The following is a 27,297-nucleotide window of genomic DNA, read 5'->3' as shown; positions in this document are numbered from 1 at the left end:
TTTTGGGCCCCCTGGTATGTGTCACTGGAACTGCAATGGCCTATTTATAAAAATGTTCTAAAGGAGAATAACTGAAGAAAGGAACAACAGATTTTCATGTAATTTGGTACGCAGGTAGGTTGGACAGAGATGTACACACTGAAGTGCAAATCATGCAAAGTTAGTGTGTTTGCGTGTGTGTGCGCGTGTGTGCATGTTTGTGTCACCGTGTATGTTTGTGTCACCTGATGCGTAAAGTCAGCATAACTGTAGAACGTGTAGATGGATTGTAATGATATTTGGTATGTGGGTAGGTGTCGGGAGGAGAAAGGTCAAGGTCGATTTTGGCCCCCTGGTATGTGTCACTGGAACTGCAATGGCGTATTTGTCAAACTAGTCTTTGAAGGAGAATAACTGAAGAAAGGAGCGACAGATTTTCATGTTATTTACTATGCAGGTAGCTTAGACAGAGATGTATACAATGAACTGCAAATTATGCAAATTAGACTTAATTTGCATAATTAATGTAGAAAATCTATATTTGCAGTGTTGTCCAATTTGCATATTGTGGCACCCCCAGCTGTCAGTAGCTATTCATAGCGAAAGTGGGTCACTTCTCCCCTTGCTGGACAGTGTGGGTCATACCATTGAGCGATATAGAATGGGGGGGGGGACTTGGTTTAATAAAAAAACAAAGTTTCATGGAGATTTTGGGTCCTAAGACTCTTGTTTATACTGCACGATGTTTCTGAAAGCGTTGTTTAGTTCATTGAAGGAGTAATGAAAGCTTATAACCTCTTTGTATTCATGTTTTCATTATAGAAGGGGTTTCCAGGAAGAAAACATAATCTGGTTGGAGTTAACTTTTCAGAAAGATGGAGACATCGGAGCAAGTACATGGTAATGGGTACTAGTATCAGGAATAGAAAGCCGCTGGGCTTACTTTTCATAAATGGAGCATTATGGCAATTATCAACGTCAATATCTACATTGTCTTATCACTATACTCCATCAAGCCCCTGGTACATTATTGTTTTCTATACAAAAATTACTACTACCCTATATATGGATAGAAACACAGTTCACTGGTGTCCTATAAAATACAAGACAAAGATACAAAATTGCAATGTAGAAAAATTTTATTCCTGAAATGGCCCGGTACAAAAGTGCAGTGTATAAAACCTCCGACCCACAAAGATCAACTGCTGCATGCGTGTAACGTGCTTCGCTGGTTTAGAAAAATACTTAAAACACGTGTGTCATCTAAGGCAACTAGTCAACACATGTACCTGACATTTGTCTTAACATAGGAAGTGCAGCAGGATATACATATTGTTTGAGGTCCAGTCCAACCTAACTCTACCTCCCTCTAGCAGAGCCAATTGGTACTGCAGTCATGGCTGAAACTGCGGTTACTCAACTGTTCCCATCGTACTGCTAGTTCATCATCTGTGGACAAAAGTCACTGTCCTCAAGACTTTTCTTCATTGTGAAATCAGAGAACAACTCCCCAGAAGTTACCTGAAACTTCGCTAAAAAGGTTGACAACTCTGTCTAGCAGATTTTCACCCAAACCCATCCTAGTCCTGATTTTCCCATGCAAAATGCCAGGTGGACAAGCTCTAGATATCATTAAATTCTGAATAACACATAACACCTCCTAATCAACAAGCACCTGAACTCATGCATAACATTCAAACTACAATAAGCACATGTTGTGCATGATAAAATTCCATTCTTACATATCATTTCTGTGTACATAAATATCCGCAAAATCCTCCAACAACTTTCCCTTAATGCCATCCAGGTGTAAATTAGTGCATTGGAATGGACCATAGAAGATTGGGGGTGGGAATGGAATTTAAGAGTAAACACTGAGAAGAAGATTTTTTTGTGCATTATACATGTAGGTTGAGGAAAAAAATACATCACAGCAGATTATTAATAATTTTCACATCTTGATAGAAAGAGTGAAAAATATTCTGCCACCCCCGTCAATCCTTCATGGTTCATCCCTTCCCTTCCACCGCTTCAGCCTGATATGTAAATAGCAATTATCCACACAAATTCATTTACCACCATTTCTAACAAATACATAAAACAACACTATGAAAAAACCCAACACCCACAATATTGCACCTTGACATAAAGACTAAGATCCATTTTGGTCATGTAAACTAAATAACCTGTTAAACTGACCACATAATAAATGGTGAGCATATTATGAGAAAACATGTCAAAGTGAAATTTTCTCTTCAGATTTTGCAACAAATAAAAATAAGCAGGTCTGATAAACAAGTTATTTACTGCACATGGCCTTCTCGTAATCCCACAATAATAATGAAATATTAAAAGTTTAATCATAATCATAGTCCACTCCGCAACAGGATTGTCCCAAAATATATAAATGTTCCAAGATATACAAACATGTCCAAAACCTGTACAAGTTTACACTTCCTCTATGACAGGAAAATGTCCATAATGCCTTGGCAAGCTTAGGTACAGGTGGGCATTTTTCAAAATACATGTCTGGCAAACCTTGCACAAGACCTGTGATCTCTGAAGACACATGCATACAAAATGACCCTCCACCCTAATCTGTTTAACCCTCCTTCTCCTGACCTCTACTGTAACCATTACAGCTTTAATGCATGGATGAGACCATAATAGGAACAAGGTTAAAATAAAATTACCTTGTCTAACATCATACAATATGGCTTCCCAAACAGTTTATTATGACCGTTATGACTCCCCACTTAAAATAAATCTGAGCGAACACAACTGTTCTAATACATAAGTCCAAAATTATGTTGATATATCAAAATTGCCTGCAACACTAACCCATATAAACATTCCATATACCACAAAGAATATCATTCTATCCCATTCCTGTCAGAAGAGTGCAAGGAAATATTTCCAGTCTCCCCACTTTCCCCTTAATACGTCACCAGATAATATGTTCCAACCACTTAATCCTGGTCCCAGTTCCATATGAATTATAAATTTTACAGTAATCACATGACATTGAATTAGCGTATCATCAAAACATATGCAAGATGTGGCTGACAACGAAATCTAGAAACATCTACAAAATATCAGTGCCGGTAAGAAGAGCTTGAAGCTGTTGAAGTTTGAACGTTGGTGTTTATTTCAGGGTGATCTTCACCAGTCCCACCTGTGGTTCAGTGAACCTGGAAATAGAAAAACACTTTTGTTACTGATATGTCTTCTGCACTAGATGTACCTATCAATAACCTTATCCATACAGATATTGCATGGTTATAAATGGACACAGGAAAATAAGAAGGACAATGGGTTAAAACAAGACAAGAAGAGGTGCCTTTCTACATGTGTATACATCCTCGGTGCTGCTTTTCTGTTTTGGACACAATTCAATTCAAATTTGGTTGTTGGTCAACATCAATCCATACATTACAATTTGTTTGGAAAACATTGCTTTATTGCCTTATGCATAAATCAATTTGACAAATTTCTCTTATCAAAACTTCACATGGATTTTGGAGTGAATTAGTTAACTTACATACATGTAGTTACATTATGTTGATACAGAGCAAGGACATTATAATGTCCTAGTGCAAACACACAACACAGACAGAACAATAACAATTCTCCACTGATGCTATGCCTTCTATAACAGAAATAGACTTCAACATGATTTCTGAATTATGATACAGTCAAAACTGCCTAAGAAGACCACTCAGGGGACTGATAAAATCTGGTCTGTGTGGACAGGTGGTCGCTATAGACAAGGTCTTTTATGCTAATGTCAATGTGAAAAATTATCTTAAATTATACGGGTCCACCAAAAAGTGGTCACATTGGATAGATGGTCCTTATGTAGAGGTGGCCACTTGTACAGGTTTGACTGTACTATAAAAGAGTTCTAGTATCTTACCTGTAGTCATTGGTGCGGAGAAAGTTCAGCACAGCAGGTTTGAGCCTAGCAACGCCTCCGCGACTGTTGTTGCCCCGCCCGGTGATGACACAGATGTAGTTGGCCACAGGGTGGCGACTGGTGCTGGCATGGTGAAGTTCTGAGGGGATGATTAAACATACATTTCAACACCACAGTTGACGAGCTTTGGCTGTATTTGTGATCGCCAGAAGGCCGCCTTATTCTAAAATAGAACAGAACACCTGAAAATCTACCCTATCATGTTGAACAGGGCTCAGAGACCTGCGAACATCGGCTAATCCCTAAAAATTGTACGACAGTTGACAGAACACTGGGAATATTACTGCTGGAAATGTCATGAAGAGCTTGCAAACACGTCCGCTGATTGATTTTTTCGGGTATTAAGGCCACACTGACTTGATTTTATGGATGACATCTGTGCACACATCATTAGTTTTTCACAACAAGAAACGTCAGGCAAAGATTTGTGACTGCCGTAAATCATAGAAAACAATAATGATAATAACAAAGATAACAACTGCAAAAGGGGATCTGTCAAGTATTCTGAAACAATGCAACCTATTACATAGGTGTCAAAGGTCTACATGTATAAGCTTCATCACAGTTCCAGGGGATTGCAGGTACTGTCATGAGGTTAAGGCCCCTTAGACCTAAACATGATCCACCTACTAGTTGTAGCAAACCACATCTAGACAAAGAACTGTTGATTAGTTAGAGGTTTAATCTTTGCCCATGCACACTTGGCAATGTGAACCAGCTTATTAAAAGATGTTATTATTGTAATTACCTCTCTCCTTTTCTTTCAAGACACTTTTTAGTGCATCAATGGCCTCGTTGACGTGCAGTCCATGTAGGTCCAGACAGTTCAGCTGGTCCAGTCCAGCATTCCTACAGGACAGAGCATAGCTCAACATTCAACTACACGGACAACTTAGTCTAGGAGCAATTCTGGAAAATATTGTAGAAGGCTTTGATGAATTTGTCACTTTTTGAAGAGTTTTGTTCTAAACCAATCAGATTTATCCCAGCACACAAATGTTTATAAAACTTAAGGGATCTTCGAAAATTTGCTTGGCTAAAAAAGACAACAACCTCAAATTGTGATGTTGTACAATGTACATTACCAGCATATGATAATAATCTAAGGCCATAACTGGAGGACTGTTACTGTCAACAGTCCCTATGACCCCATAATATATACTCACTTGAGCTCCAGAATTTTCTCTGACGCTCTCCTGTTTGCTTCCCTCAGTTTATCTGTATGCAAGTGTCCCTGTTTGGGGAAAAAAGGTGGAACATATTTTTTTTTATAATTGGTGCAATGTTATACAGCTCTTTGTTTGAGGTTTTTCTTCCAGATATTGCAATTCTACTACAAGAATGGTAATTTAGGTATTGAAAAATCTGGACAATGTTGGGTCTCTACCCAAATATCATACAATCTTCTTTAATATTTCAAAGAGTCGTTCCAAGGTTGTTTTTTTCACATACATTTCCAAGTCTCTGCTGGAGAGTTTTCAAGCTGAACAAAAGTGAAACATTTTTGCCTATCATAATCCTGATTCTAACCCTTTCATTTACACTTTCTTGAGTGGCCCTCTTTATATACATTGTATTTCAAGCTAGATAAAGCCTTGAAAATGTTTGTATCTTACCTGCTGAGCGTAGTAGAAAGCCAGTTCCTTTTGCCCCTTCTGATAGGCTGTCGCAGCCTTCTGAAAGCACTCCTGCCGCTGTTTGTAATGTATGGTAGCCTCAGTCCTGAAGTCCTCATAGTCTGGCTCCTCAGTCTCCTGGAAGGCCTCTGCATTCCGGTCAACCACAATGATAGCAGGAAGGGCACTGGCCTGGGCCTGCATATGATGATGAAAATTAGGTAAATCCAAGAAGACAAATGATGATACAGAGATGACACACTTTTCACCTTACAAAAGCAGTTATAAAATGCTTGTACAGCACTGAAACGTCTTAGACATAAACGGGATACTTCCTTGAACATGTTTGCAGTAGTGAATATAGCAACCCATTGCGTCAGGGTTGCTATTTTGCGGCAGGTAGTGGATATTTCATAACAGGTCAGTCTGGACTGTCAATCTGTTCCAAATTTTCAAATTAGATTTATGTCATTTTGGATCAGTGTATTGACTTAAAAACATTCCAGATTTGTGGATTGGTGGAGAGTGGATATTCGTGGATATTCTATATGCACCTTGTGGACAACAACAACAACCCTATGTTCCAACATCCCTATGTTCTGACACCCCTACGTTAGGGCTAGGGTTAGGGGTGTCGAAACATAGGGAAACGTGCACCTCACATCACCAGCCACAGTATCTATCTCAGTGTAAGAACCACTGATATCTCTATTGACACCACCGACCAGTCAAACCTTACCTGTGCTTCTGCCTCCTGCTGACTCTGTATCCTGGCCTGTTCCATCAGCTGGTCTTCATACAGCTTCAGCGCCGCGTCAGTCATCACGTTACGGGGAGCCTCCGCGGTCATGTGGTCCGACACGACGACAGCATTGACCGTGGGATCCAACTTGTACCTAACACAGATGGAGAAATGACATCTGCTGTTGGCGACAGAGAATGCTGGTACTCAATTTTGCAGGGGGGGAGGGAGGCCTCAGTGGTGAAGAAAGGGGAAGCACACGACGGACGACCAAATACATGTTTGTGCTGTGATATTTCATGATTTGATTTATTGTAGTCATAATGTACATGTATTGTATGTCCATGTTGTATTTTGCTCTTTTGTAATCATGATTGTGTATGTACAATCTGTGTTTTTATAAATCCAGGAAAAATAGATTAGATTTTCAAACCTAATCTAATGGATTTCTAATTAAACAACAAACTTCAACCATTTACTGTATGTTCATCAAAAATGCTTTCAAATGTCTGCTGAACATTGATCATTTTGCTGTCTCACATGTACTACATTGTAGGTTGACAAAAACAAGTTTTGAGGAATATCCAGTCCTACTTGAATCTTGTCTATCGGTACCTTGTTAGGGCTGTCTTCGTCCTTAGAACAGCATGCAATACAAACAATTTGGAGCTGTTCAAACATACACATACATGTATTGACTACACATTCCATATTTGCCAATGGCTGTGTTGACAGCCCGCAGTCACCTAAAAGGGCAGGGCTCGAAATACTGGGAGCATGTGCACCTGTGTACACCCAAAATTGGAGCTGTGCACCTAATTTTTGACTGTGGGTGCACTGGTGCACCTAGATATTATTGTACTCTATATGGAAAAGGTTCTCTTGTACACTAGTATATAGAATATTCTTGAAATGTAAGTATCAGAAAAAGCAATATAACCTTTGGTTGTACTTTATTTGATGCATCCCTTGCTAATTGGTTGAATTGAAGTTTCTAAAGAGAGGCAGTAGCGTCAAACTTATGTTTTGCTGATATTCAACTTTATCTTATGTGGTGCACCCAAAATTCTTTCTGTGCACCTAATTTTTTGGGTTGGGTGCACCAGTGCACCTATTTCCAAAAATGTATTTCGAGCCCTGAAGGGTGAGCTTTTTTTGTGAAACAGATTTACATCAGACAGCAAGGTACATGAACTATCAACTACAGTACAGTGAAAACAGTACCTAAAAGAAATTGACAATTTCTGAGGAAATTTGTCCCCATGACAGCAAAAGTCTACAATCTATGTTGAAACATGCCCTGATAACTACCGTAAAATTCCTATTTACGTATGCACCCCTCCTAACATACGCACCCCCCATTTGGGGACCATTGCAGGCCTGACTCAGTGAGTTGAAACGTTCAGGGGAAAAACCCTCCTACCGTACGCACCCCCTCTCCAGCATTTTGGTGGATAGTTAGAGGTTGACATGATCATCCTTCCGATGATGTTTATCGACTCAAAGGGTTACTGAGAAAATGTTTCTGGGTAGAAAATGTCAAACAATTTACATATTATGTATTCTTTATTCTTTATTACTGATTGATTGTGTGGTAGCATTCCACACTTCTTTTGCAAGAAGATGTACCATACTCTCAAGCTGTTATGCGATTTTTCCGAGGAAGAACCCTTCCTAATGTACGCATACTGACTTTGGCGTCGGCCTGGAGCACCTGCTTGCAACTTGAAAAGTTTTAAAAGTGCGTACGTAAATAGGGATTTTACGGTATGAAAAAATGTTGTCTGTTTGAAATCTTGTCCAACATTTTCTCTAGTCTATGTGTTCTTTGGCTTTCCTTCAATGCTTACAGGTCCTTTGGTACAAGTCCATAATAATATTGCTAGGGATGATTTTTCACTCACCCGTTAGCAGAGAATATCTCCTCCAGTACACCCTTGTCCATCCGGGGGAACATGCTGAAGAGTTTTTCTCTCTTCAGTTTGGTGGCAAGAGTCTCATCCTGTCGAGGTCCAGCACTCTGGGCCTGCAGTAACAGTGGTTAGAGAAACATCAACTGCATGTTTACATACACTACAAAGTGACATATGCAGTCCTGTAGTTAGTGACCCTGTCTCTGGACTAAGAGGCTGGGATTTTGAATCCTGGCTGTTGTCACTCACCCAACATTCACGCTATTGGGAAGGGTCACAGTCCTATAGCTAAGGACGGGAAGTTAAACCATGGTCCACTGTTCATTGAGCTTGCTAAAAAGAGGGAATTTTCCCCATACAATGAACCTATAAATAGTGTCTGTTTTCTCTGTCACCACCAGTGGAAGAATAGCTTTGGTGAACTGAAGTCCCAATTTCTTTACAGTAGTGGATGAAAAGTTTAATCTTAGTCAATAATGGATCAAAATCACTTTAACTTTTTTCACTACAAGACATCAAGAAGTTATCATAGCTAGATTTTGATTTCATCTGTCTCCAATCTCACTAGTCAAATGGGAATCTTTAACATCAAGTTCAGAAATGACAGCATACATTTTCAAATCAATTGAGCCATGAGACTGAATCTGTACCTGTTCCTGTTTGCTGACCTCCAGCGCCATTTGTTCATCCATGATGTCGGTCAGTGTGGGAGGGGACAGCGCGGTCCTCTGTCCCACCTCCGCTGACAGCGCGGCGAGGGATCGGACAGGACTCCTGTGTCGTGCCGACCTGGAATGCCTTACTGACTCTTCTTCCCTTTCCTTCATCTGCAGCGCCACTGCCAAGTCTTCTTCTTCTTGGAGCTTTCTTGCTAAGGCCTCATCTAAATGACATCACAACATTTAGTTTTGCACTTCCTCTGCATGGCTTAGTGGCACCCACTAGGACAGTTGCCACTGGACACATGCTTAGAAACTCTGGGACAATCAGTGTACCAAAAGCATGTACATGTACTAAGAGGCTTAGCAATTCTTTCCTTCATTGTGCGATTTGACTCTACAACAAGACAATCAATCGGTAATTCCCACAGGACTTAGCTGTTATATCATACACCTTGATAACTGCATAACTATGAATAGATTCTAACTGTGCAATGGTTTTCTAAATGTTTCAAGCTAGCATCAAACTGGTAACATGTCATTGTTTTTACCTGGACTATGTTGTAAAGCCTCAGTCTGTAAAAAGGACAAAATTTGGGTGTGTTGCCCGTGAGATCCGTACTGAATAAAAACCAATAACCATGGATTTATGTCAGGCCACTTCAAATTGTTCAATTCAATTTTCAGGTTCTTGGGTTTTTGCAGGCAACAAATGGAGCAGACCAGCGAAATAAAAATGAAAACAAAAATGGAACAAGCATCCTGTTACCGTCCCAAATGCTACCACAGGGAAAACGTTTAAGCTCACCTTCTTTAATCATAGCTTCCATGGCTTCTACAGCTTCTTCCTGCTCATCAAACTTGGCCTAGATTAGTGGAATCATAAGAGGTTTTAGGCAATGTCAAGTCTGCGAAATTAGCAATTTCATACACCACTTCCTATGAAGTAATCTTTTGGTACTGTAGCTATATGGTGCAGTACCATGTAACCTCCATAGGTGGCGCTATTTTGTTACGGTTTTGAACAACCCAATTAGTCTCATACATGCATTTTGTTGAAATCTAAAAAAGTCAATTGAAACATTTGCAATGTTTTTCTAATCAGACTTTCTGGTAAGAAATGATCACAAGTCTTTCTTAGCAAACTTCTACTCCCACCTATACAGATAAGGGTGCATCCACAAGTTCCATATTTCAGGGAAAGTTTTTTAAAGACATTTCTACCTTCTGAGTCTGCGTCCACTTGTAGTGTATTCTCCTGGCTGTTTTGTAGTCAACTTGAACATACAGATCTTCTTCTGACAATGACCCTGAAAAAAAGGAAATGGCTGATTTACACTCTTTGATGTACACTTAGTGAGGACGCTACAAAGCACCAAAAGCGTGCAAAGAGTATTTACCATGATTTCCGAGTCCAAAATTCTGAGAGTCCAACCTAAACTCAGCAGTATATATTTCACTCTTCTACATGATTTCGAGTTTATTTGTCTGTCGACTGTCAAACACTGTATATCCAAAATTAAACAGTCAAACAGTATACGGAAAACCTTCAGCACAAGAAATGAACATTTCTTACCAGGAGAGATGTGGAAGCCAACAGGTCCAAAGATTTCTAACAGCTGCTTGGCGAACTGCGGGTCCATCCTCAAGGCCAGTTCAGACATGGTGGGGCCTACTGCCTTCCCCTCTGACGGTCTGTTGTTCTCTTTAAGGTTCGATAACGTTTCCTCTGAGACTTTGGGACTTGTTGCCACACCCTCCTCTGTAGTTTGCTGCATTGTCTCTCCTCCGTGTGCGGTGGGAGGTTCTACAGATTCCACACAAACTGCTACCTTTTCCTCTGTAGTGTTATTTTCCTGAGTCTGTTTTGCAGGAATCAATTCCTTCTGATTATGCGGACTGCTTTCTGAAGCATCCACAGGCACTTGATGATCAGTCTCCACTGAACTAAGATGTTCCTGATCTGGAGAGCTCAGTATAGAGCTAGTCAGGCTGCTGAGACTGCTCTGTCTGCTGTGGTGGGGGACAAAACTGCCCGGCACCACCCCTCCCTTCACTGCCTCTAACAACGCAGTGTCCACCTCCGCTGCAACATGTAACCCCTCATCTGCAGACTCATACTCTTCATCACTCTCACACGCGGAAGGCACTGGTATCTGGCACTTAGGTTGTTGCACAATGGAACTGGCAACGTTCTCATTGGAATCACAGTGTTCCATCTCTGAGCTACTACTTTGGGTTTCTGCTTTTGGCTCCACAGCGCTAGTGTCTAAGCCATTCTCCTGAACAGTGGCACCTGAGGAGTTTTCTGACTCCTCATTGGTTGATGCTGCAGCTCCCTGATTGGACGAGTACATGTCATCTTCATTTACATCAGCAGTCAGCAATCCAGTAAAGATGTTGATTGATGGAGGGATTGGCAAGGCGTCAACATCTTGTGTGGAAGTGGCCACTGTTGGCTCTTGGGCTAGAGTTTTCTCTTCTAAGTGATCATGAGTCGTCTCCGATTCCTGTGATTCATCTACATCAGCAGCTGTTGTTGTTGTTGTTTTCCCTTCTTCTGTCTCAGATTTGGAGGGACCGTCCTCTCCTCTGGAATGTTCGGATGTTGTAGGTTCGATGTATTCAATCCCAGAATCCAGCAGGATGTTGATGGTCCACTCCAACTCGTGGTTGCACTTCTCGTAGAAGTCTCTCAGGTCTTCCACCAAGACGGAGGGAAAGCAGTTCTGCAGGAAGCCAAGGTCGCCCGTGTGCGTCCTCTCCGATGGAATGTCGTCCGTGGAGCAGCCTTTCTCTAACCTCAGCTTCTGTCGTTTGGGACTGGAGGGCGGGGATGTTTCTGTCCCCTCCTGAGGGTCAGGTTTCTCACCAGACAAGGCTTGTACATCAGTGACCTTTCCTGTGAGGATCCTGACATTGTCGTCCACCCCAACTGGAGTCCCAGACTGCACCCTTTGGACGATGGAGAAGTACAGAGGATTGGTGTTGGTCGCTGCCTCTGTTGTGCTTACATGTACTTCCTCCACGAGGTCCTCTTCATCTGGCTGATGAACTTCAGAGCAGGTAGTTGTCTCCACATCTGTACCATTGCCGTCCTTGGTGTCGGGATGACTTGGGAAGCTCCAGTTCTCTTTCAGGGCCTTGTCCTTCACTTCTGTGCTGACTGTGAACACAGCAGCCAGACGGTTTTTCCTGGTCTGGCGTTTGGGCTTGGCTGACTTTCCGTCCCCCCAGTCATCTGAGCTGTCCTGTACCGCCGGGTCTGAAGACGTGTCATGGGAATCACATGTAGTGGGAACATTCACAGAATCGTCAGTTCTTGGCAACTCAGGCGTTTTCTGTTCAACTTGACTTTGTGAACTGGAGTCAACATCGCCTTTCTTGGTTTTCGTGTCCCTCTGTGGTTTAGGGGAAGACCCAATGTCCCAATCAGAGGTTTCAGTGCTGACTACCTTTACAGGGTCTGATTTGTCTGAAAGTAGACCTAACAAACTTGCTGCTTCCTGTGCTGCATTGTTCACAACGTCTTTCTTAATCTCTTTGGGAACATCTGGCAGGTCGTTTTTACACGTGGCTTTGTTGTCCACCTTTGACGTTTCTTTACCGCTGACAATGTCAGACTTCTTGCTTGAAGATTGTTTCTTTTCTACACTTGTTTCTCTGGTTGTGAGAGGGGAGGGGGATTTTTGTCTTGATCCATGAGTCACCTTCAGCCATTCTTCCTCTGCATCTTTCTTCTTGGCTTTGGTCTTGTTGTTTTTCTTGGCGTTTGCCTTTTTGTTGTCCTTGAGGACAACTGGGAAGGGCCATGAGCTGTCCGCTGGCTTGTTCCCAGAGGCATCCTGGGAAGGCTTGTTGGTTACGACACTTTTGCCGCCCTTTGATGTCAAGGGCTGCTTGGGCTTGGACTGGGTGACTTCTTTATTCTTCACACTGTGATAAACAGTAATAAAAAGTGTATGTTTTACTGACTATTTTCTGATGTCATAGGAAAATGTTATCAGTAAACTCATACCTGAGATTCGGAATAATCAGAAGACACTCTCATTTTCAGCTGAAAATTTGGTGTCATGTCTCATGTGGAATTTAAAGTTTACAGTTGGTTCCAGGGCTATCTCCAGGACCCATCCCTCTGTCTTGGGACGGAAATTTGTGTGTTGGGATGGACAAAAATTTCACCCCGTCTGTCAAAGAAAATCTTAACTTTGTGACATGAAATTGATCAAAATGTATTTCCTAAAGTTTAGGATGACAGATTTAACAACGAAAATTTATAGGCCTCCAAATAATGAGACAGAAAGAAATCTAAAACTGGAGACAGCCCTGATTGGTTCATAATGTAATGATTTCTATCAACACAGATGACTTATTATGCTTACAAAAATCTCTTACCTGCTTGTTGCTGCTTGTTTGGCGCCCTCCTTGCATGCACGCTGCTGCTCAATCTTCTGGTCAGTCATACCCTTCATGATGCTCTCAACAGTCACATTCTTATCATAACGGTCCAACATTTTCTTGATGGTCTCCTTGGCAACACCATGGCTGTTTCTCCTGTTAATTCAAAAGCACAGCATGTAAAGGATCCCTTGATAAGGTCTCTTCTTTTCCTAAAAATTGATAAACATTATTACCTTATGGCTTTGTGAGGGTAATGTTTTGGTTCACAGGATGTTTTGGGGTACTTTTGGGCGTGACCCCTACGTGGCCCCTGCGGCTGCCGGGCTATTTTTGGACCCAGCCGATCCCCGCGGTGACTTTAACCTGGACTTAAATTCAACGCAAGATCTGGTAACAAGTAGACGCCGGGAGCTAATCGTATGAGCACCGGGAGGAGAATTTCAAATACTAAAGAAGACGGACAATCTTTTAAATTGATTTTCTGAATTGCCAATATCTGGGCCCTAACATGGCGCCTGTGATAGAGGATATTGCATGAAGTTTTTGTTTACTTGTTTATATGTCTGTTTGTCTGAATTAACCATTCATTATGTTTAGCCATACCTAGTATGGCTAAACATATTGTTTTTACTCATGTTTCTTCTTCTTCTTCTTCTTCTCCTCCTGTCAAATCTTCAAATCGATTCATCTCTGTCATTTTTTGACCAAATGACCTGAAATTTGGTACAGAGGTAATGTAGGCAAAAACCAATGTGCGTTCTTTTCCTTTTTTTGACATTGACCTTGAAAGTGATTTTATTGAGGTTTTTAGGCTATTTTTAGCATATCTTGGCCTCCTGCGCCCTGGTATTTCAACCGAATGACCTGAAATTTGCTGTATATGTGGCTTGAACAAATATTTAAAGGACTACATTCCCATTTTTGGCATACATTTATTCAAAACGATTTATTTTGGGCTTTCTTGACAATATTTGCCACTTCTGTCACTTTCAATACTACATATGACCTAAAGGTCATTGACCCCAAGTGCCTTGCACCTGGCCTTGCATGCCTGTGAGCCTTGCGACCACCTGATTGGTCAATTGAGTTAATCTAATTACATGGCGCAGGTGTAGGCTAGTATTCATGCCAAATATGGTATGGGAATTCCTAGGACATGTGATTACATGTACATGGCTTTGTTCACTCTTTTTTTTTAAAAGATACACATCTCCAGTTCATATATGTATTAAACCAAAATAATGTGGAATTTGGCATGTACACAGGCCCTCATTCAAATGTTTGCCATACAGCCTTTCAAAACGATTTTTTAAACAAAGAATTTTTTGGTTTCGTTCTTTTCAACCCAAAGTGTATACTATTGAATCATGCATTCAAACAAAGGGGTGTCACATTTTTATATTTCACCCATTTTTGGTCATTTCCTTCTTCTCCTGTCAAATCTTCATATATATCATTATGTATACTATGGAAAACTTCATTCTTCCCTGGGGTTGATCTTTTTTAATTCAATTTTGAACTGGGTTGATTATGCGCAAGAGTGTAATTTTCAGCGGATATTTTTCCACTGGTCTAGTTTACATGGAGATGGCACGGAATATCCCATTCTTGCAAGGGGAGGATTCTGTAATTATTTATTTCAATTTTGAGCTGGAATGATTATGAAAAAGTCCATTTGTTAGCAGAAGTGTATTTGTTAATTAATAAGTGGATATGGTTTTGGACTGGTCCATATTGTGTTGAGGTGCTACTGGAAGACTCTACTCCTGTATGGAGAGACTGATAATTGTTTTTAAACTCAAGTTTGATCCATTTTTTTAGTGGAAGTATTTTAGAATGGTCCATTGTTATTTTGGGAGTCCATTTTTTGCATGGCGAGGAGTATGGCTAAACATGCTGTATTTGCTCGCAAATGTTGCCTTTCTAGTTATAGAAGGGGTGGCAAAACAGGTAGCAAAACGCATTCCCAGACAATAAAATGTACAGACAATAATGACTTTTAGAAAACAAATCTATTTTTCCTCTCTGTTCTATTAAATATCCCCAGTAACTGAATCTCCAGGTAGATGTTAAGGTTAAAGATCATAAGGTTCTCTGACTGCTAGGCTTCTCTAACATCCACTTACCCCAACAAAAATATCACTAATAGTATAGTATTACACAATCAGCGGTACTACAAGTCTAATATAAACATGTATTTCTAGAATTAGTATCCATATCAAGGCTTTGTTCTATTTGTAGCCCCAATATTTATATATCACCTTGTTTGTCTATAGCATTAACATGCCCCAGTGGTGGCATGACGTGATTGGTCGGCTTCTCTTTGAAATCATGAATGACAAGTGAGGGCCAAAAATAGAAATCCCAGGGCGTGGCTGCCGCAACACCTGTAAGACTCACCTGGACAGCTCTCCGACTTTGAACTTCCAGGGTGTGCTGGGTTCTCGGATCTCAATCATGTACCCATATTTTACCCCCTGTGGAAGAGGAGAAAAAATTTTGACATCACCTTACCAGTATATTCGTTGTGAATTTTTATCACAGAAAAGTGAAACATGTTGCCATTTTAAGTCACACCAATACATTACCTTGGCTCTCGAGTCCCTAGACAATGTACCGCTGACAATTTATGGCAATGCTGCATTGTGTATATTGGGAATGGCAGAAACACATACAATAACACACACATATGTACATACATGTGAAGTAATAGGTTTAACATATTGCAATTGAGTTCCACGTACCAGAATGACATACGGTTTCATCTCCCATCGTTCAGTGTTGGTGTTGTCGATGATGACTGGAGTCATACCAACTTTCATAGCTAGTTCAGCTGAAAAAACAGAGATATTGTTTTGAAAAACATTTCCCATCCCCTAAATAATTTCAGTCATGAGGGCAAAAAAAAGTTGACTTGTTTATTATACATGCCCTTCTTGCTGAATGCCACAGCAAAATATAACCCCTAATGATGTAAAAGTCTAAACTGGGGAATTCACAGTTTAATAAAGTGTTGTGAGAAACATGTACATGCACCAGGACGTTTTGACAACCTGTCAGTTTTCATCATCTGTTTCGTCACAAATGAACAACAGTAACTGTTATCCATTCATCAATAATTAACCTATTTGTCCTGAAAGTCTGAAGGCCATCAGGTCAACAAACAAACAAACAGGGTTCAACCTTGGGTCACAAATCAACTGCTTTTTAGAAGCTAATAACCAAGTGTATGCTTATGCAGGATCAACAACTACAATGCCTCTTCCATTTAAAAAGCTTAGTTTTTTACCCCTTTGTTGGCATTGTGTTGGCGCAACGGTTAGGGTGTTTGGCCCAGAACCCAGACATCCTTGATTTGAATCCCGACATGCCGCCAATGTTGTGTCCTTGGAAAAGGCACTTAATACGACTTTCCTAACTCTACTCAGGTGTAAAAATGGCTGCCTGATTTCAGTTTGGGAGGTAGAAGGCAGTGGATGAAGTCAGGTATGGGTTCTGCCTTGGAATACTGTGCCATAGGCACATTGGATAACAACATTCAATATGTGGCCCTACATGGTCAAAAAGACTATGTGACTACCTTTACCTTTACCCCTTTTTATCTTGATATGAACCCCTATGTGTATTCATGTGTATTCACTGCTTTTAACAAACTGTACCTTTAAAAATCTTACCATCCCTATTACCAATCTTAATAGTCTGAAGATGAGGTCGTCATTTGTAATTTTCCAGTCCAGAGAATACCAAGGTTACCTCTGTCTTTGTTCCAAGCGTGTGCATCTCCAAGTTGGCTGGGATCAAACTCGTACTTGTCCTTTTTCATGAAGAAGTCATCTGTACTCAAAATCACGCCCTTGTTCCCCTTCAATTTCCTGGAAAAACAACAATACGTTCCTGAAAAAACGATTTGATACGTCCAACTGTAGGTTTCTTCAAGACAGGAATAACATCAGTCTTGAGGTTATCTATATGAAGATATTACAGCCCAAAATTCCAGTAACCAAGCAAATTATCACGATTACCTCTTCAATTCCAAAGCTGGATCAGACGAGGAGAGAAATCACACAGACTGGAATATTGAACAGGGTAAAATTGTCTTACTTTGCCAGAGTACTTTTCCCACTGCCTGGACATCCGCGCAGCACATACAGCTTTTTGGGCCCAGCATTTTTCACTTTCTTCCCGACTGGATTGGCAACGTTCTTCTCCTTTTTCGTGTCGTCCGTGGACGCTTCTGAGGCCGTGTCGCTTTCCTGTTGCTTTCCGTCCGACATGATTAGTGGTGAGCCGATGCGTCTGTCCATCTCTGCTAACTTTTTCTCTTCTTTTGTGCTAGACTTTGACGGCGTGTTCGCCTCTTTGTTAGGAAATGGGCTATCTGATAACACAAACGGGGTGTCTTGTATGACAAAAGGGGGTCCGAAGAGGCGGCTTTCGTTAGGAATTTGGGGGCTTTTACCATCGGGGAGAACAAGTGGGGAGCCAGCTCCACCTTTCATCATGGATGGGTGGATTGGGGAAGAAACCACTGGGCGTGCGGGGTACATGGGGATGTGGGGAGGGAACCTGGCGATGTGGGGGCCGTACACATGCATTCGAGGGGGATGGGGGAAGAACGGGGGATGGACCGGTATTCCAAACCGTGGGTGCCAGTATGGGTCGGATGGTGGGTGGGGAAAGTGCATTGCGTATTCAGAGGGGTAGGGAACAGGGTGACCTGCTGGCACCATGGGGGGTACAAAGTCCCCCGGTGTCAACAGGTGTCCCTGTTTGGGGACAAACTCAGGGACGTCAACAGATAACTTTGAACTTTGGGCCTTTTCCATAATTTCTGCCACTTCCTTGTCTGCCTCGACGTTTGTGTCTGGAGAGGAGGCAGCGGAGGGGTAATTCATTACTCTGGGGAGGATTTTGAACAGGAGATTCGGAGACTTTGATGCTGAGGAGGCAGATTTATCTGGGGAGGAGCAAGAGGAGGATGATTTGGAGGACTTACTAGCTACATCAGCTGATTGATCTTTGTTATCTTCTTCAGTAGGAGACTGGGGTACGGAAGAATTTTCTGTATTGCTGGTTTTGGAATGATTAGAGGCTGTTTCCTCATTGGGCATAGCACACTTATCTGTTGATGTCCCTGTTTTTTCGAGAGGTTCTGTAAGTGACTGGCTATGTTCTGAAGGTATAGCATTGTTGCTTGCCTGCAAGCTATCTTCTGTTGTTTCGGGGGAGGGGGACAGTTCTCTAACGCTAGCAGGGAGGGAGAAGAGGATATCAGCGGCATCGTCATCGCTATCCTCCGCGCTGTCAAAGCTGTCCTTGTGATTGTTTGGGACCTCAGTTTCTACAAAGGACTGGAAAGCTTCCATAGCAGCTTTTGAGATGGGGTCTTTGACTTTCGGAGTTTCCGGTTTACCCAAGGGCTTTTCATCATCAAAGTCAAACACACCGGGAGATAAAGGCGTCTGAATCTCACTGTAAATCTCAATATGCGTGTTCTCATCCCCGAATGGTATCTTAAGGTTTAACCTGGGCTTTTTGCTCTTAAGCATCCTTGTAGATGGGCTGTCTGCTCCGACAGACTTCCTGCTGACAAGAGAAGTTCTATGGAGCAACTTGTTTTCTTGACCTTCATCTGTTCTCAAGGTTGTGGGGAAGGTAAAGTCAGCAGCAACATTGCTTTCTTGGCGAAGGTGGGCCATCGGGGAGCCGTCCATGCCCCCAGAGGTATGCGAGGTTCCTGCATGGTGAGCGTGTCCGTTTGCAACATGAGGGGAGTTAGCACCAAATAGGGAATATTCCGAAGGCAAGTTTTGGACGCTCTGGAATTCCTTGTCCGTCTGTAGATTTGCATCACTATCAGGTGATGTAGAAGTCAGCTTGACTGGAAAAGAGCGACTGTTTGGGGATGGGTGATCGGTAGGGCAACTATCTTTTGATGGGGGGACAGTGCTTTCAACAACTCCATCTTTTATGGAGTCTTTGCTGTGATTGGATGAAGAGGCACCTGGTTCTATAGACGGGGATTTTCCAGACACTTCTCCCGCAAGCTTGCTCGATGCCTGATAGTCAATCGTACCGACTGCTATCACAGATGGGTCAGAAAATCTGCTTTCGGATGGAAAACCGAGCGGTGCCCCGTAGAAACTATAGTACCCTGCCGTACTGTTCACAGTGGTGGTCGGTGGAGTGTCTGCGTGTGAAGCCTGTTCTAAAACCGGCCCAGTAGCACCTGGTTTTGGAGCTGAAGCATCTTGGACAGAACTTGATGTATTTTGAGACTCAGACTTTGATTCTTTGGTTGGCTGAGCTGAGGGGTGTTTTCTGTTTGAGACCAGCTCGGTGGCTATCTGAGAGAACACGTTGGGAGACGGGCCTGCTCCGGGTTTGCTGTTCTTGTCAGCTTCACATGCCAGCATGAGGAGGTCTTCCATTGCTTCTTCAACTGGAGAAACACAGGAGAAGGATTGGATATGTCAGATATTAATATCAGCTTCATATATCGATGACATCTTTAACATTCTTCCATACAAATAAACATAAAGCCACATCAATCAATACAGAATCAGATTTGACATTTATTCTCATTGCAAAAAAGAAATGCAATATTTCGAGTAAAAATCACATCCTAAACGTCTCATATTTTGGCACCAACAGTTGTCTTCCTAGTTGTTAGTTTTTTCTACATTCACTGTAAGAGAAGAATTGTTTGGGGGATTTAATTTCACAGTAGAGAGAAAATGGAGTGTTTGCGGCAGTTTTAGGTTTAGTGGAAACAAGGGAGTAGGCGGGCAGAACACAAAACCAACATTTTTGTGGTGATCTTAAATTTGCGGTGAAGAGATCACCACGAAAACCGCAGACATAAAAACTATGGAAAACATTTCCCCTTCTACAGTATATCATTTTTGACACCCAGACAAAACATTGTATAACAGCTATTATGTTATAGTTATAATACATTGATATACAGATGTGTGGAATTGATATACAGATGTGTGGAAGAGCATAAAACTAGGATGGTAAAGGAGTAGATATTCTTACTAGCATCGTCTGATGCTTGGAATTCTTATTCACATCTGACCTTTCAGATGATAACAAATACGACACAAGATTAGCTACCATGATATAAGTCTGACGTCATAACCTACATACCGGTAACACCAATCATGCAATGTACCATATCTCGTCTGCACATGTTACAGATATTGACTTTCAAGATCAAACCAAACACAAAGAACATATTAAAAACCAGTTAAGCTCAACTGTGATCATCATAGACCACTCTTTATGTTATAGAAAATACCACAGAAAAGCCTCCCACACAGCCATGACCTACCCTGCTATATAATCTCCCCTCCGTAAATTAGTATTCTGGTCTGATACAGCCAGAGGGCTGGTTTGGCCTTGGTTCAAATTGAGTCTATGCATTTGTTCCTCTTGTCTAGTTAATCTGCAGTGGGGTTTTACATGCAGACTTTACGTGGTTGTTTGGTTGACTGAACGACTCAATGACAGCCTTAAAACATGTTGCCTACTTCACTTCAAGTGTTAAGGTATAAAAAATGTTCCTAGCTAGTACCCAGCTTGGTTGACTTTGAGACATCCGAGAAAGAAACGTGTTACATGTAGGCGTTATGTGGGTGTCTGGTAGACTGAACAACTCAACGACAGCCTTGAAATCTTAAGCTATGTTCTACTTTTCATGACAGCTAACAAAAACGTCACTCAGAACACTAGCCTGCCTGGTTTTTACAGAAATATACACTTCTGAAGTGTCACATGCACCCTGAGGCTTGACTAAAAGCAAACACACGTCTTTCTGTTGAGATGATGTAACTCGCTTTTGAAGACTTACTCGGAGACCTTCAATTTTGAATGCAGTGACCCAGTATATCACTTGTGGTTTGTAAGTAGGTCCCGGAGGCATGTGTTGAAGCCTGCACTTTGTTCTCATCCCCACTTAGCCTACCTGAGGCATTACGTCACGGTGTCCTTTCTCCTGCGTAGTACTTCCATATAAGTTCTCCGTACGTGTTGAGAGTACGGAAAGTATCACCGTAAGTCTTCTAGTGTATTTCCTACCACCGTCACAATTGTTAAAGCATACGTCAATGGCTTTCAATGGCTTCAAGTCACCTCACAAACAATATGTTGAAAATTACATTCAGAAATCCATGTTTCATCCCAGGATTTGAAAAAAAATCACCTATTCGTCTAGCGTATTTCCTACGACTATCACATCACTGTGTTCAAATACCCTCGTACTCAACATGTTCAAAACTAGATTCGGAAAGTTTCAACCCAGGATACGAAAAAACATAAACGTTACCAAGAACATTATTTGAAAAGTCCATTACCACTAAGCCATGAATTTTCAATTGCAGCTTGAGTGATTCTACTCCATCACACACTTAATCAAGGACATAGGCTATCAAGGCCATGAAAATAGCATTATGAATCAAGTGCATTAATTGGGAAGGTAAAGTGGCTTTTAAAGCCGTCTAAACTATAGTCTAATACACATACTGAGGTCGGGGGAGGGCTATAAGCAGTTGTAGTCAGGGTCATATCAAAAACACTGTCACAGAGCCAAGTAATAAATCATCCACCATTAGAATGTTAATTTCATTTTTGAAAGGACTGTGGCTTACCTGTATGAGTAATAGTTTTCACACCAGCTTAGTGAGGTATACAAACAACTGTAAAGTCAGCATCACGTTTGTAGGACACACATTCTGGCTGTGAGAAAGGTCAGGCTAGTTATAGCTCATTCATGACGCACCTATTCTCGGACCTGAAATAGGTCACCCAAGCTAGACGTATACATCTATGTTAATTTGTGGCAGTTTCTGCCCTGTGGGCTTAAGATAATATATTGCTAGATTACTAGAGTTACCGACAACTCACATCATAGGGACTAGACATGTATACATTAATCTCAATTCAGAGACAAAATTTAACCATGCATGATCAAGAGAAAAAGTCACTGTATACCAAAACAAATATACCGTTTTTACTCGAATAAAGTACGCACTTTTTAAACATTTCAAAATTTAAAAGGCATCACAAATCATTGCCAAAGTCAGGGTGCGTACTTTATTTAAGGTTATTGCCGGACAAATTGGAAGAGGACCTCAAACCCTTGCTCAATCAAGCCAGGAACCCAGCTGTGGTGCAGCAATGCATGGCTCAATACCTGCCAGTTTGAGAAGTTTGCAACTTGTCGTAGGCAATTCTCAAGTTAGCAGAGATGTTGCCGCCGGGGTTAACAAGAGAATCTTTTATGAATCTAATGAATGGCATTATGTAGAAGTCCTTGATATAAGCAAAATTACCTAGAGAAAAGAGAAGGAACCCCATAAATTTGAATTTATTCTGTTCAAAATGTGTTCCAGATCAATGGAGAAGGGATGCGTACTTTATTTGAGGTTTCTGCCTTTACGTTTCAGTTCTGCAAATTTGTCTTGAACTAGCCCCAAATCAGGGGTGCGTACTTTAATTGGGGTGCGTACTTTAATCAAGAAAATACGGTAGTTGACACTTACAAAGACAAAAAAGCTTAATGTAAATTTTGTAACTTTCAGGGACCTGTCCATTGTGAATTCATGTCGGCGCATACTAATATGCATTTTCATACTATTATACTACAGAACTGCTTTAACTGCAAATTCAATACACAGCAAAGCCGCCTATTCCTTCCTCACTCACTTCCTACGGGTAACTAAAACAACAGGGAAAATCAATGAATCTACAGTTAATCTATATAAGTTTTGTCTCCTAAATTTAAATTGCAATAAAAAAGGAACAAAACGATTCAACTGACCATTGCGTCACACAATTACCACACCCTGGTCAGTCTAAAATTTGTCGCCTGGCAACACTGATGACCAGTTGACCAGTTGGACGGGTCAGAAGTTTTGTTTACCTTTGCTGACTCCCAGGTATTACTGGCCTCACAGATAGTATCTATCAATTACAGCACTACTGCCCCAGGCTTAATTCTCGGGAAGGTGAATAATTGCTTCTTTCTTAAGGTGACAATGATTGAATGTTACCACCTGGCACTAGTACATTCTTAAGCCGGCGTCACAATTCATGCGAGCATCGGCCGATTTTGTAGATCGCCGGAAGCTCGCCGAATTTCAAATTCGTCCGAGCGTCGACCGTATTTTTCACTGAAAACCTGCCCCGTCACAAATTGAACAGAGCTCGGGCGACGTCCGTCGAACGCTAATAATCATAAATCCCACATAAGACGGTACCATCTCTTGGACACGGACGAAGTCAGAATCAAATGGCCTGGTAACAATCTCAAATTTGGACCAACTTTACTTTCTGAGTTGTGGCAAATCTGTAGGGCACAAGTGAAGTAGGTGGGCACACTGAAAATAATCACATAAAGAGGAATTTTGTTATAGACCAATCAAAATACAAGTGCAGGAGCCACAAAGTCAACAGATCAGTCGTTTAACCCCGATCCAAAAATTTTCACCAAATAGAAATCGACCGAAGCTCGGGCGAACGCCGTCCGAGCTTCGACCGACCGTTGACAAGCCTATCGACGCCCTGCCGACGCCTGGGCGTGCCTCGGCAGACAAACATAGATCTATAATGACTCAGTGGACTTTCAACTAGTCATTTTGTGGAGAAAAAACTCAGGAAGTGAAGTCAAACCTCAAAAGTCAAGCCCCAGTTCATTAATATACAAATTGAAACATCCAAACCAATACCAAAATAGAAACAAGAAGCATTGTCTTCGGTGTCAACATTTTATTTATAATTTTTTTTAATGAAAATTTAACTTTGCATTGAATTGTCTTTCATTAGAAAAGTTTGGCAGCATTCTTCGACAAGTTGAAATTAGTATTAGTTAATATTGCAGTATCATTTATCATCTTATGTTATAAACCAAACTGTCGTTTCCTTTTATCTATAAACAAGAAGGAATTCGGCCGAGGCCCGTCCAAGCTCCCATCAACACCTGCACAACGCTCGCCCGAAGCACGCCTTACTTTTCATGAGTCGGCCGGAACACTGACGACGGTCGTCCGATTATTGTTCAAGGCCCGTGCGAGGCTCGCACGAGGCCGAAGAGTTCGGGCGACCTCCGACCGACCAAAAATCGGGTCTAAAATCCTCGGATGCCCGCCCGAATATTGGCCGAGCGCTGGGCGTTGCTCGGGCGAGCTACGGGCAAACTGTTGACGAGCTGTGCGAGTTAAAAAATCGTCGCCGAGGCCTCGCTGAATTTAAGCGCAGCTTCCAGTGACACGCGAACGTCGGCCGAGCTCCGAAAATTCGCCCGAAGCCCATAGAATCGACAGGACGTCGGCCGTACTTCGCCCGAAAATCGCCATTTGGAGCTCGCCGACAAGTCGGCCGAGGTAATTTCTTGATTTGTGACGGGGGCTTTAAGAAACTGGTAATAAAATATAAAGTTGGTAATATTTTTTCTTCAATGGACAAAAATAAAATCTTGAATTTGAGTATCATATGGGAGACAATTCACAAAAATGCATTTAGGGATCCACCTCTTTCCTTTGTAAAATTTTTTTTTTCCTTGACCTGCAACCTTAATTCTGAAATATATTTCCCAAATTTATAACTGTAAGTCAGATATTTCAATAACTTAATTTCATCTTGAATAAATAAAATAAATAAAAACTAAACAAAATCCATACCCACATGCAGTGAATGGAATAGTCCTTCCTTCTAAAAACACAGTACCAAGGTCTATTTGTTGATTTAGCATGATGACAATTCACTGAAACAGTGCCTGCATTCCCCTGAACATTCCAACCTACTGAATCCCATGAAATGAGTATACAAACTGGGCATCGTCTTCCCTTGTTCCAAGAAGTGCTTGGAGGCATCACATGTGATCTTTGGCACAAACAGCCAAGTTTAAAACAGTGGATGTATCCTTGTTCTGGAACAATTCCAAAGACATAATCGCATACACATGGCCAGTACTCTTTATATGTGGCTGTAGGAGTTGTCGTTTCTCGTCCATGTCAAGTTACCTCTTCAAAGTCTTAAATGGGGCTGTCATATTTGTGTGTGTATTAAGTCCATATGAGTTCCGTACTGGCCTTTTGTTGGCTTAGGTTAAGTTTGTGGGGAAGAAGTTTTTTGCTTTGACCCACTGTTGTACAGCCTGCTTACTGAACCGAAAAAATTACTTTTTCGGTCGAAACTTTACCCAAGCCCCAAAAATGCCAATACTGAACTCAAATGGACTTCATATACGCACAACTGTGACAGCCCCTAACTTTTGACATGTTACTTAATACCATGACCAATACAAGCTGGGAGCAAAAAAGGCTTCTTGAGACTGCAGAGGGTTAAAACAAGAATGCTGGTTTGATAATATCATTAGTGTGTTATCTGGAGATCAGGAAAAAGATTACCAGAAAACACATCTTTATCTGATATCCACTCTGTGGTCCACTTTGAATGCATCCATGAAGCGAATAGTAAACATGACTAAATACATAGTGATAAATATAAGGAACAATAAAGGGTGATCGGTCCTACTGTACAACATAGGTAAACACAACAAAAATACAAATCTATTTAGTAGTCCACTACATGTACATGTAACAATAAATGGAAGAATAATAGCGATAACCTGTGATTAACACCTGTTCTACACCTCAGATAGACACAACAATTGAGAAATGTTTGACTTGGTGTTGAAGTTTATGATAATCCACTTATGTGTATTTCACAAATGAATGAATATGGGGTTGGCAGAGGATCATTTATCAGCAAAGGTTGGAATGTTCGCCTGAAATCTGATAGCGTTGGACAGGTACCACCCACAGAACATGATGACTTGCATTATTTATGTATGGAAATATCTACAGGTGGTGTGGTTGCAAACATTAGCATAATTGTCTAGACCTCACAGTAGATCTCAAAATATATACTAGTACTCTTTACATCAAAGGATGGTTACAGGTGTAATTGTGTAATGGTAGACTGAAAATAAAGCAGCCAAAGGTCAATCTTGCTTTTATTGTTAATCATAGAACGTAAAAACATAAAAGTTTTACATAAAAATTGTGCTCGTTGCCATGATAATACATGTAGTAGACCAAAGGACGAGAATGTTATGTTTGATTGTTATGGCTGCAATATACGATCAGTGGAATGTGAACACTCATGCTGAAATGTTTACTTCCGGTCCACTCCACACCAGAAGCGCGGGACAGCCACGTCTGAAAAAATGATGTCACCAAAAATGGCCCAACACAAATTGCGTCTCTACATGTATACGACTAGTGTGTGATATGGTAAAGAGATGTTTTCATACGCAGATCAACCGATGATCGCTCTGAAATGGGCGGAACGCAGATTGCGATTGTTGTGGTTAAGTTGTTGCCCCGGGGTAGAACACCAGGTGATTTTGTTGGTCGAGAAGAATGGCGCCACATGCGTGTGTTACGACTTCTTGTAACGAACAAAGAACATTTTGTTACAACCAAGATGTTTGAAAAATACGCGGCCCCGATTTTACCTTTGAAATCGCTCTCTGCCAGGACGATGTACACCACTCCCGGGTCCAACTGTTTCGAGAACATTTCCTGGAGCTGTTCCACGAGTTTTTCCCGCTCCTTGGGACTGAGTTCCGCGGCGTTTCCCGCGCCATCGTCCGAAGATGTCGACATTGTCCGACCCTCTGGCACATTGTTGGCACCGTTCGCCGCCTGTTTTTCGGGGCTGCCACCCCTGGCTCCCGTCTTTCGGCGTCGTGGCATGGATACTTCGGATTACTGGAATAACTCTGGGGAACCTGACACATATAGACCCACAAACAGCGGAGATAAAATGTCGTCAACTTCACAACAACATAACAAGGAAGTCCTTGGCTCACACTCACTGGTTGGCGCGCGTGACGTTTCAGGTCACGACATCTGACCTTTAGCCTATAATTGTTCTTCTTACTAAAGGAAAACAATAATTTCTTTGACACTTTTCCAATACAATTATGATTATACAATATCTT

At 41.5% G+C, this 27,297-nt stretch overlaps 1 protein-coding gene across 1 annotated transcript; it reads right to left on the bottom strand.

Annotated features, from left to right (window-relative positions):
* Positions 1-1,100: 1,100 nt before the first annotated feature.
* LOC136436494 (NEDD4-binding protein 2-like) lies at positions 1,101-27,197 on the bottom strand. Its single transcript, XM_066430497.1, has 17 exons — positions 26,809-27,197; positions 17,388-19,728; positions 17,040-17,158; positions 16,031-16,119; positions 15,687-15,763; positions 13,281-13,439; positions 10,462-12,821; positions 10,110-10,195; positions 9,694-9,751; positions 8,877-9,109; positions 8,218-8,339; positions 6,311-6,467; positions 5,572-5,769; positions 5,122-5,189; positions 4,704-4,804; positions 3,896-4,034; positions 1,101-3,170 (listed from the first exon to the last, which is right to left on the bottom strand). The coding sequence occupies exons 1-17, from the start codon at positions 27,047-27,049 to the stop codon at positions 3,125-3,127; spliced, it is 6,594 nt and encodes a 2,197-aa protein (XP_066286594.1). The 5' UTR covers positions 27,050-27,197; the 3' UTR covers positions 1,101-3,124.
* Positions 27,198-27,297: the final 100 nt, after the last annotated feature.

The sequence above is a fragment of the Branchiostoma lanceolatum genome, chromosome 6 (genome assembly GCF_035083965.1).
Source record: "Branchiostoma lanceolatum isolate klBraLanc5 chromosome 6, klBraLanc5.hap2, whole genome shotgun sequence".
Taxonomy (NCBI): domain Eukaryota; kingdom Metazoa; phylum Chordata; class Leptocardii; order Amphioxiformes; family Branchiostomatidae; genus Branchiostoma; species Branchiostoma lanceolatum.
Note: the sequence above shows the minus strand (reverse complement) of the source record. Positions and strands in the feature narration are given on the sequence as shown.